Raw genomic sequence first — 12,080 nt, forward strand, 5'->3', positions numbered from 1 at the left:
CTTTTTTCCAATCCTACTTTCCAACAACTAAGCTTTCCGTTGAATGGCTCTTTCTGTGTGTATGATAATAATAATAATTATTTTTATTTTTATTTTTAAATAATAAATATTATTGTTAATATTATTTCACTTTAGTTATAAATTTCTCTTTCACTACCTAAACTTTTTTTTTTCTTTCACGTTCATACCTTTTTTTTCTTTCTTTTTAATCATTTAAATAATATATATATATATAGAGAATGAAAAGAAAAGTGTCCCACATCGGCTAATTTAGAGAATCATAATGAGTTTATAATAAAGGAATACTCTCTTCATTAATATGAGGCCTTTTGGGGAAGCTTAAAACACAAAGTTTGAGAGTTTATGTTCAAAGTGGATAATATCATACTATTGTAGAGAATTGTGTTCGTTTAACACACATTATCTATATAAAATTTTAACTTTAAAAACGAGTTAATATTTTGATAATTGAATTATATTCAATATATATTTAATCGTACACGTTTTAAATTGTAGTTTGATAAGGAAAAAGGAGGTTCTTTTACAAGTGCGCAAGCATGCCATGTTCAAACAAAGAAGGACGACATGAATCATAAATTGGAATTAACAAAGATTAAAAGGGGATTAAGATCTTAATTAAGAGAATTATATAAATTGTGAGTCAAATTTGGATTTTAATTCTAGAGAGAGAGAGAGAGAGAGGGAAGGAGAGAGAGATGTGCGTGTGTGTCATCAGTCATCAGTGAGCAGGGGAGAGTTATTTATGTGCTTTGGCTGTCACCGCACACTAACCTTCTTCACACGAAAAGATATCATTCCCCAATTCCGCATTGCCCAATTTCCTTCCACATTTCTCTCATACTTCCTTTGATCCTTCTTCTTTCTGCTTCTCAATCCATTTCCCCTTCCTATTTTCATCACTTTTCTCATGTAACTGTGAACCATTTTCATTACTTTTCTCTCTTCTCTGCCTTTTTCACGCCTTGTGCCTCTTTTTCTTCTCTGAATAATGTAATCTGGGGATTAACCCTTCTTGTGTTAATCTTTCTCTGTTAGGTTAATGTTCATTTCCTTGGATTTTCTGTTCTGAAGCTGTGTGTTTATGTTTTCAATAATGGGTTCTCGCTAATCTTGCTGTTCTTGGTCGGTGGGACTGTTTTCTCAATGCCCATTTGCTTTCACCTGTTCTAACACGTTCAAAATGCAGTTTGGGAATATGGGTTTTCGTTAATTTTTGAAGTCTTGCTTTCAAAGCAGCTAGTGTTCTTCTGGATTTATACCGAGCTTAGGCATCTTTAGAATGTAAATCCCTCCCACATTACCAAGATCCAGTGTTCTTAGTCACTTAGCTCACTCTTTTGGGTGGAACTAGTTGACTGATACTTAGCTGATTAGTAATAGCGTTGTCAGGATTTTAAATCTGAAACAATGAAAGCTCGTTAGCCCAGATTGCTTTAGTTACAATGAAGAATTCCACCCTTGTTCTTGTGTTTGATATGGAGTCCAGAGCTATTAGCCTTACTCCTAATTAATTCATTTGTTCATTTGTTCATTTGTTGCTAGCATTGATCTTCCCACCATTCTTTACGAACACTCTTAAAGATGTAAAGTTCTGTTAAGTTCATTCAACTTCATAGCTTTACTGAAGCATAACTATATGTATTACATTCAGTTTTCCCATCTCTTGTTCAATATCAATGAGAATCTAGAGTTGTTTGTTTCTCCGTTCACACGACGTCTCGAATTATTAGTTATGAAGTTTTAAACATCATGTTGGCCTCTCGACTCCTCTTAACTTGATTATGGTTTAGCTTACATGTTACCACTTTGGTTTGTCTCTTCAATGTTACTTCCACTTTCATACTCTTGATATTTCGAACGAAAAGGGGCAAAAAAAAATCTGTTCAAAAACCTTCTTGTTTACGAACTTAACATGGAAGAAACATTTTTTCCATTTCGTGGGATTAAGAATGATATAAGAGGAAGACTTCTGTGCTATAGACAGGATTGGACTGGCGGGTTTCGCACCGGTATCAGGTTTACTTCCTTATGACGAAAGGCGATCGCTATATAAGCTTCTGTTTTTATTGCCTCACCTAGTTAGAACTGTATACTTATGTGTAGGGTCTGTTTTTGTTAGGATCTTGGCCCCAACGACGTACATATTCTTCGCTTCAGCAATTCCGGTTATATCGTTCGGGGAGCAGCTAGAAAGGAATACATGTATGCCTACTTCTTTGGTTGCCTTTTGTTCTTTATAAACTTGTCTAGTCTGCTCAGATATAATTCTCTCTTTCATTCATGCCATAGATGGGACTCTAACTGCGGTACAAACTCTAGCATCAACAGCACTTTGTGGCATTATCCACTCCGTGTTCGGGGGACAGCCTCTGCTCATCCTTGGCGTTGCTGAACCAACTGTTTTGATGTATACGTTCATGTTCGACTTTGCAAAGGACCGAAAGGAACTGGGGCAGGAACTATTCTTAGCCTGGACAGGATGGTATCTGTTTAAGTTATCTACACCAAATGAATAAATAACAATACAAGGGATTCATGCTAGTGCAACAAATAGTTAATTTTGTGTTGTTCTTCTCTGTATATTATAGGGTATGTGTGTGGACAGCCATTTTGCTTTTCTTGCTTGCTGTGTTGGGTGCATGCTCCTTGATCAATAGGTTCACACGTCTTGCTGGAGAATTGTTCGGTCTGCTAATTGCTATGCTCTTTATGCAGCAGGCGATACGTGTGAGTTGTAATCTTGAGTCTTGGTCTCATGACTAACTATAAGAATTAGATAAACAATTCCAGCTTCTTGACGAAGTTACAAATTTCATCTCATAACTGTAATCTCGAGTCTTGTATAGGGTGTTGTGGAGGAATTCAGCATACCCCAAAGGGAAAATCCGAATCGTGTGGCACTCCAACCTCCCTGGCTCTTTGGCAATGGAATGTTTGCATTAGTGCTATCGTTCGGGCTTCTACTAACCGCCCTTAAAAGCCGCAAGGCTAGATCATGGCGCTATGGGACTGGTACGACGTCCATATAGATACAATTTCAAGCGTAGTTTTGGATAATATGTTGTGTTCCTGTAATGATTCTGGTCTGTTCCTGCCATTTTTCTTCTGAAATACGATCTAAAATATAGGTTGTTTACGAGGCTTTATCGCCGATTATGGAGTTCCACTTATGGTGCTCGTATGGACAGCGTTATCTTACATTCCAGTCAATAACGTCCCACATGGGATCCCAAGAAGGCTTTTCAGTCCCAATCCATGGTCTCAGGGAGCCTACTCAAACTGGACAGTCATAAAGGTTTGTCATATGTTGCTGATATCCAAATTTCTATTAGTTTGATAGCAAATCCATACACTTCCCTATCTCCCATGTGCAGGAAATGTTGAGAGTGCCTCCATTGTATATAGTTGGAGCATTCATACCAGCAACCATGATAGCAGTTCTTTACTACTTTGATCACAGTGTTGCATCTCAACTTGCCCAACAGAAAGAGTTTAATTTGAAAAAACCAGCTTCATATCATTATGATCTTCTTCTCCTAGGCTTCCTTGTAAGCTATCTCATGGAAATATAACATTTCCTCTTCTTTTACTGCAAATTTAGTAGCTCCATGAAGGGGTGACCCAGTTGAATTTGCTTTGAAAAGGGTTTTTCATGTCAATAGAAACTGTTTCTCTTCTCAGGTTATCCTCTGTGGACTTATAGGCATACCACCTTCTAATGGTGTAATTCCTCAGTCTCCTATGCACACTAAAAGCTTAGCTACCCTTAAACATCAGGTAATAACTTCAATCAGTTCTTAGTTTATCTGATTTTATATGCATATATACATTTTTCTCTGATTTGAATCTCGAAAGCACGTTACATCCAGTAGTCGTAATGAACCTCTCTTTCCGAATGTATGTATGCATAATCCATCGCTTTTATCGCCGAGATCTTGGCTTCAACCATTTTCTAGGCTCATGGAGGGTTAGATTATGTTTGGCAATCATCTTCCTTCTCAAATATTTTTGACTGCGTCTGCGTCTTCTTGTCCTTGTGTCTTGTTAGAAATCACGGCTCTCTATAATAGTATGATATTGTCCACTTTGAGGATAAACTCGTGTGGGTTTGTTTTTGTTTCTCCAAAAGGCCTCGTACCAATGGAGATAGTGTTCCTTACTTATAAACCCATGATCTTCCTCTTAATTAGTCAAGGTGGGACTACTCCTTTCAATAATCCTTAACAATTCTCCCCTTGAACAAAGTACAACATAGAGCCTCCTATGGAGCCCTCAAATTGCCTCCCTTTAATCGAGGCTCAACTCCTTTCTCTAGAGCCCTCGAACAAAATACACCCTTTGTTCGACACTTGAGTCACTTTTGACTACACCTTCGAGGCTCACAACATCTTGGTTCGACATTTTAGGATGGGCATGACTCTGATACCATGTTAGAAATGACAACTCTCCACAATAGTATGATATTGTCTACTTTGAGTATAAGCTCTCGTGGGTTTGCTTTTGTTTCTCCGAAAGGCCTCGTACCAATGGAGATAGTGTTCCTTACTTATATACCCATGATCTTCCTCTTAATTATCCATTGTGGGACTACTTCTTTCAATAATCCTCAATGTAAACTTCCTTCTAACGTGAAATTTAAACAAAGTGGTTATGTTTTATCTCTTTATAAATAGCTTTTGCGGAGCAAGCTGGTAGCAGCAGCGCGACAAAGTTTCCGTAAAAATTCGAACTTGAGTCAGTTCTACCAGAACATGCAAGAGGCATATAATGAGATGCAGACTCCTTTAATTTATCAAAATCCACCAGCTGTGGTAATGGTGACCATTTGGAATGAACTTTGCGTTATTCTCATTTTGATTTACACTTAATCTCACATGTTCTGTCTTCAAGTAGGGGCTGAAGGAGTTGAAAGATTCCACCATCCAACTAGCTTCAAGAACTGGATACATTGATGCACCTGTGGATGAAACTGTTTTCGATGTGGACAAAGATGTCGACGATCTTCTTCCTGTAGAAGTTAAAGAACAACGTCTCAGCAATTTGCTTCAGGCAGTAATGGTTGGTGGTTGTGTTGCTGCCATGCCTCTTTTGAAGAAGATCCCGACTTCGGTTCTTTGGGGCTACTTCGCTTTCATGGCAATCGAGAGCTTGCCCGGAAATCAATTCTGGGAAAGGATTTTACTGCTTTTCACTGCTCCGAATCGTAGATACAAGTTAGTTGACGTTCATATTTTCAAATGGGACGTTGACTTTTGCATACGACAGTTGACTGAAGATTGACTAGTGATTCATTTGACTTTCAGGGTGTTGGAGGAATATCATGCGACCTTTCTAGAAACTGTCCCCTTCAAAACAATTGCTACTTTCACCCTGTTTCAGACAGTGTATCTGCTGATGTGTTTTGGTTTAACATGGATACCAATTGCTGGTGTTCTTTTTCCGCTGCTGATCATGCTGCTTGTACCTGTGCGCCAGTATTTGCTCCCCAGGTTCTTCAAAGGTGCTCATCTTCAGGACTTGGATGCTGCTGAATACGAGGAAGCCCCTGCAATCGCGTTTAATCCATCCTTCGAAGTAAGCTATCAGAACTCTCTGTTCGTTTTAGTTAAACCTGTTAATTGTCTTAGTTCATGTAAGATCCCACAACAGTTGGGGAGGAGAAGGAAACACCCTTTATAAGGGTGAGGAAACCTCTCCCTAGAAGAACGCGTTTTAAAAATCTCAAGGGAAAGCCCAAAGAAGACAATATCTGCTAGCGGTAGGCTTGGGGCGTTACACATTCCTCTTTGAGTCTGAATAACAATGCAAAATTTGAACATAGGTGCACATAATCATGGTGTTAAAGCTACTCCATTCCACATTTTTGTTGTTTGGTACTTTTCAGGATCGAATGGGAAGAACTTCCAACATTGACGACGGTGAAATACTCGACGAGATGATCACGAGAAGCCGTGGCGAGATTCGGCGTACACAGAGTTCGAAAATGACGAGCTCATCCCCAAATACAGTAGAGGGCATCAAACCTACGTACAGCCCACAGATATCATCACAGAAACTGTACAGTCCACGGATCAATGAACTGAGAAGGGAGAGGAGTTCTCTATCTCCTGGAAAAGGACCTGGCTTTAAGCTGAATTCTAGTCCTAGTCCTAGTCCTAGTCCCAGTCCGAGTGCAGAGCCAGGGCCAGGACCATCCTTTAGAAATTAGCCTATTTGTAAGTGGTTACTTCTGCATGGTTTTGATATTGTTAATTGCGTTCGAGAGGCCTTTTAACGCTGTTTTGCTGCAGCTAAGTGTCAGTTCGTATGGGAATGATGTCTTTTTCGTCCCCTTTTTTCTTTTCTTTTTTTTCTTTAATAAAACGAATGAAAAACATACATATACTGTTTATGTAGATTTGTCATACAGAATTATCTGAATGTTTAAAAAGGTGATATTATGCTATTTTCTTCCATTATTATGATCATGTGATGTAATATTTTGGTTCTTATGTCAATTTTTCGGTCCATAATATTGGTGGAAAACACTTCAAAGGTTAGGTCATATTAATTTTAAACGTGAATATCCATATTAATTTTAAACGTGAATATCAAAAGATATTTGAACGTGAATATCAAGAGACTAAAGGTTTAAATATTCACGAGACTAAAGGTTTAAATATCGGGGGATAATTTCAATTCAACGTCAGAATTTATGTAAATTTAAAATCAAATCCTATGGAATCTATGTAAAATTTAATGCGTCTGAAGGAGGCGTTTGATACGAATCTTGACGTGCCAACCTAGAATGGACAAATCGCATAAACCCAAAATGGTCCTTACCTTCTGTGTCTTCACTTTCATTAATTTAAAATCTAATAGTTCGCAACCCAATGCTGCATGTGTTGTGTTTTCTATGAACAAATATGTTCAAGGTCATTAATTAAAGGAGATTTCTTGGTATAACAAATATCATTATTATTTTTTAAAAATCCAGGGATGTGTTAAAAAAAAAAAAAAGCTTTTAACCACAGGCTTATATTAGAAATTACAAATGTTACTTCGAATCAAACAAGCTCATTATGAGGAAGACATTGGGCAGATGTGATATGAGTCTGCAACAAGTGCTAAACAGGCTGGATTCAAATCTGAAAATTTAAAACGTTCACTAGCATTTCAATTCTAATACTGTGGATACTTAGCCTTGAGAATAGTGTGGTATCATGCTAGTGAATTGAAATGGACAGGGCTGTCCAGAGGGAAGGAAGATGGCTATTTATCCACAAAGAATAAAAGTCATCCTGAAGGGCAGAAAGAAAAAGTACAAAACTTCAGAGGTGTTTTCTACATGGATTGCAACTACAAACAAATCGTCCATGGATTTTTTTAGTCATGGTTAACAACTACCAAGTTCCTAAGGCAAAATTTCATGGGCGGCTTTTAAGCAGTCTTCGGCTTGGCTTTGATGCGCTTAACCCTTGAATACAGGAAAACCCCAGCAAGAGCTATTCCAGTGCCTGCATTAGATCCGAGAATAAGTGTTTTAATGCATCAAGAAGTGTTTGACACCAATTTCACAAACAGAAGACTGAAGAAGCCAATATTACCAATAGAGTTTATTGGAGAAACAGGTGTTTGGAAGAAGATAACAGAGCTCACGATGACAACAACACGCTTTACACAATTGCCTACTGAGTGGGTAACAGGCGATACTCTTTGCAATATCATGTAAGAAACCTACAAAAGTCATCCCAATAGCTGTAGTGAAAACCCTTCACGTGAAAAATGAATGAGCAGTAGGCACGGCAAAAGTTTTAAAACTCCTTTTTTTCATTTCAAAAGGCTGTTTAGCTAAAGATATAGAGATTAACATTTAAAAATTAAGAAAAATAAACTATACGAAAAAGGGACAGTCCACTCGTGAAATTGGCAATCTTACCTGTTGGTATGCATGGAAACAAAGGGCAGCAAGAAGAGACCTAGTGAAGACTTGGTTTACGTTCAATCCCTGTAATGATAGATAGAATTACATTGAAGAGCAAGATATACAACTAAAGAAATTTCTACTGAATTTTGCCTTCTGATTTACTCACAGCTGATTGTAAGTATGCAGGAGTAACCTTGACACCTTCCATGAAGACAGCAACAGGGGACAATAAGAAAAAGGACATGATTGTTATAATTGAAAAGAGGGTGATGTTGTCCATTGAATCCTGATTCAAGAACAAAAATGTTGTTACTTTATCACTCCAACGAGCAAAGACACAGATATTTGCTATGAAAAATATTTTCTCCTCCATTAGATGTAGAACATGAGTTCCAAATCAATACAAATGCTAACAGAAGTTTCACAGGTAATCAGAAAGATGCATCTGTAGTGATTACCTCTTTTTTCGCCATGACCTTTTTGCTAAGGACATTACGAGATTGATTAGTCAAATTGGATGCCATTGCACTAGAAAATCCGGCCCTTTTACAAGAAATATGATAAATCAGAAATTGCAAAAATAATCCATTTTCAATCATCTACTTAAAAGAGTAGACATGAATATAGACATACTAAAACACTGGTCTTACCAGTTGAAGGAGGCCTCAGTGGCAGATGCCAATGCAACACCGCCAACAATTGGTAGAATGGATGCAACAACCCAGGGAGTAGGAGTCTTCAAGGACACAAAGACAATCGTCAAGAGTTAAGACAACACCAACAATGGGCTTAAGAGATGCAACAACACCAGCATTTTTCTCATGGTTTTAAGAGGTTAATGCTCGGACCTCGAGCATAAAAGACTAGAACACTTATTCACTGAAATTCAGGGCGGCTGACGATGTTCTGATTTTGACCAGGAACACAAGCACGTGATACAAAAATAAATAAATAAATAAGTGACCACGTGTTAGAATACCTCTCCAAGAAACATTGCTGACAGGATAACTGAAAAAAAAGGCTCCATAGCTTTAATTGTGTGGGTGAACGATACGGCCACTTTACCAAGACTCATGTTCGTAAAAAGATTTCCCAATGTGTGAACTAACGCGAGCGGCAGAACAGCAGCAAGCTGTTTAAGTTTAAAGAAGTCAAAACCTCGTAACAAAAGTTTGTGAATATGAAACAGAAAACCTCAACGAAAATTCATTATTCAAAACAAGTTTCACGTACACAAGTTTCCTAATACTCAAAAGGGGGAATGCCAATTACCTGAGCGCCACTAATCTTAGGCCTTTTGTAGAGATTAAGTCCCCACATAAGAAGAACAAGTACAGTGCCTACAGCAAATTGAACAGCAGTGACAGTTACAGGGAACGGAAACACCTTGAGGACCTGTGAACAAGTAGCGTCAGATATTATCAGTTTTCTCATCTCCTATAGAAGCTAGTATTTCAATTCATGTTGATCGATATTTCAAGTTAAAAGTTGAAACGAATGAGCAGGTAGTAAGAGAGAGTTACACGAAACATTGAAGGAGCAATTTATTTAATGAGACACTAAGGATTTAATTCTGAATTCTGCTGATTATGATTATTTGCAGAGGAAAAAAAAACTCTCAAGGTTATTAAACTTTCAAGTATCAACATACCAGCAGGTGCTTAATCATACCTTATCGTTCCTTTTCCATTATCAAGGCCATCACCTAAAAAATCCTATTCACACGCGTCAACGAAGAGAGTTCGATTTTACATCTTCATCGGAACAACTCATTCTCTACCTAGTCGAAATATGAAAATATCGGAACCGAATGGGGAAATTTGGCGCCAATATCTCATAAGCAGGACTCCTGGATAAATCCTCAGACAAGAATATTGACCTAGATAAATACTGAATATAATAAATAGAACGAATCTTACAAGATAATTAAGCATGCAACTAACTAACTTTCTTTCTTGATAGGATCCACATACGGCGCATTATCAAGGCTCTGTTACTCGCGATACAGGCATTCCATGCAAATCGATAAAAAGTAACCACGAATTCTAACAATCGACCACAAAAAATGCAGACACCGTAAAAGTTCAAAGAAGAAAAAAGAATATATCTAACCTGCTTGTTGTAGATGTTAAAGTAGATGTTGAAAAGGTACCAGAGGCCAAACAACAATCCGAGCTCCAACGTTTTCATTAGGTTACCGCCAGCACTGGCGGCCTCCTCTGAGCTTTCCGGAACCGCAGCGGCCTGAACCTTGAAATGATTCGCATCAAAATCCGAAGCAAAAGAAGGTACACCGGTCCATGGGCGGAGTTTCGAGGACGAAAAAGGAGAAGTCGACAAAGTCCAAGATCGCCGGGGCCAAGAGGAAGGAAGACTGACATTGTTCAGGTCACTGAGATCTCTGGAATTTGAAGAAGACGAAGAAGATGATCGAATTGAGTTACATCCAGAGCTGAAGAACGAAGTATGAGGCCTCCGAGGCTTGAGAAGAGGAAGAGAAGGCGAAAAGGTGACCGAAGAGCTCTGCATTTCGAACGCCTGAGCTCGAGATCTGAGATCGGAGAAGAGGACGAAGCAAAAGAGAAGGGCCTCGGAGCGTCCGCCGAGGAGAAAGGTTGGTGAAGCAGTGGTGGGTGGCGCAATGCAATAGCGAGAAATGGACTCTTAATATTTGGGGAGTTAACTAGTCAAAATTAAACAACTAATGCCCGATATTTAAACCATTTTATTTCGACTTTAATATATTTATTTATTTATTATCTTANAAAAAAAAAAAAAAAAAAAAAAAAAAAAAAAAAAAAAAAAAAAAACTTTCTGCATTATTTGCGATTATTTTCTCCGGACAATTTTTTTATTAAAAATGGGGGGAAATGGAATAACAGCCAAATAAAAAATAAATAAATTACAATTTATGGTCACATGTGACACATTTTCCACTGATTTTTCCACTTTCCCCATTGGATTAATTCTCTCAAACCAACCCAAAGTGGCCCATGGATTCCGGTTCTGGATGTTAATGGGTTTATCTATTCTATGGGATTGTGACAAGAGAACGAAACATTTTTTTATAGAATTGTATAAATTTTTTCATACCAAACATGTTTTTAAATCTGAGTCATATATTAGACTGTGTATCGAGAGTGGATTGTGATCCTAATATTAGTTGGAGAGGAAAATGAAATATTTATTATAAAGGTGTGAGAATTTCTCCCCGCGGCTGCAATAAATACGTTGGGCCTCTAGGATCGAAGATTGTGAGATCCTAACATCCATTGAGGATGACTAAATATTCCTTATAAATATGTGAAAACTGTTCGATGATGAAAGTCCCACTTTAACTAGTTTATAATCAAAAAATCTATTTGTATGATGCCTCTGGGGAAACTCAAAGCAAAGTCATGAGAGCTTATGCTCAAAGTGGACAATATCATAATATTGTGGAGAGTCGTGTTCTTCTAACAAAAACCACACACAGAATTGAGACAGGTGACCCCAACTCCGCTTAATTAAAAAAAAAAAAAAAATCTCTTCACATTCTCTTTTCATTTTTTATTTAAACCATGGATTTTGTCACAAATTAAGTGAATAGGTTGTTCTAAAATGGAAGGAGTAATTTTTTTTTTAAAAGAAAATTCTAAATATTTTAAAGTAGAAAACATTTGGGCTCTTAAAATTGCATTAATTTTTCATTTTAAAAATAGCATTTGGCTATTTGTACAAAAAAGAAAATTCGATTTTAGAAAAAAAAAAAAAAAACTAATTTAATTTTATGTTTGTTTATTACTTTGTGGGCTTGGAGCCCATTCTTTTGTCTAGATTGGACTCCGTATATATCCACTTGAGCCCAGCCCATCAAAGGGAAATTCGAATTTAAACGCCAGAAAGGTTATCACCGTCGGAATTGTCGTGTAAGAATCAACGGCTGAGATGCAATGTTGATGCTATAAGCTGTTTATAAATAAAAGAAAAATAAAGGACTGTGAGGCTAAAAAATTAGCAGCATTTAGATGACAACACTATGAAGGACCACATTGCATCCGACACGTGTCAATCCATCTTCCACGTAGTTCGTAACAAGTGTTGATGTGGAAAAAAAGAAAAAAGAAAAACAGAAGTATTGAGGTTATATAAGGAAAATATACATGTCTTTTTC

The 12,080-nt window shown here is 37.5% G+C and overlaps 2 protein-coding genes across 2 annotated transcripts; one reads left to right on the forward strand and one right to left on the reverse strand.

Moving 5' to 3' along the window:
* The first annotated feature begins 711 nt into the window (after positions 1-711).
* On the forward strand, positions 712-6,476 carry LOC111782808 (probable boron transporter 2). The gene is made up of 12 exons (XM_023663609.1): positions 712-2,037; positions 2,141-2,223; positions 2,311-2,503; positions 2,610-2,748; positions 2,868-3,033; positions 3,150-3,316; positions 3,396-3,569; positions 3,703-3,798; positions 4,695-4,832; positions 4,915-5,234; positions 5,325-5,595; positions 5,906-6,476. Exons 1-12 carry the CDS (start codon positions 1,934-1,936, stop codon positions 6,227-6,229), a joined length of 2,175 nt encoding a protein of 724 aa, XP_023519377.1. The 5' UTR covers positions 712-1,933; the 3' UTR covers positions 6,230-6,476.
* Positions 6,477-7,110: 634 nt separating this feature from the next.
* On the reverse strand, positions 7,111-10,612 carry LOC111783624 (triose phosphate/phosphate translocator, non-green plastid, chloroplastic-like). The gene is made up of 9 exons (XM_023664542.1): positions 10,040-10,612; positions 9,200-9,322; positions 8,907-9,059; positions 8,578-8,663; positions 8,386-8,470; positions 8,094-8,213; positions 7,940-8,008; positions 7,608-7,737; positions 7,111-7,517 (listed from the first exon to the last, which is right to left on the reverse strand). The coding sequence occupies exons 1-9, from the start codon at positions 10,454-10,456 to the stop codon at positions 7,441-7,443; spliced, it is 1,260 nt and encodes a 419-aa protein (XP_023520310.1). The 5' UTR covers positions 10,457-10,612; the 3' UTR covers positions 7,111-7,440.
* Between the last annotated feature and the right edge of the window lie 1,468 nt (positions 10,613-12,080).

The sequence above is a fragment of the Cucurbita pepo genome, chromosome LG20 (assembly GCF_002806865.2).
Source record: "Cucurbita pepo subsp. pepo cultivar mu-cu-16 chromosome LG20, ASM280686v2, whole genome shotgun sequence".
NCBI lineage: Eukaryota > Viridiplantae > Streptophyta > Magnoliopsida > Cucurbitales > Cucurbitaceae > Cucurbita > Cucurbita pepo.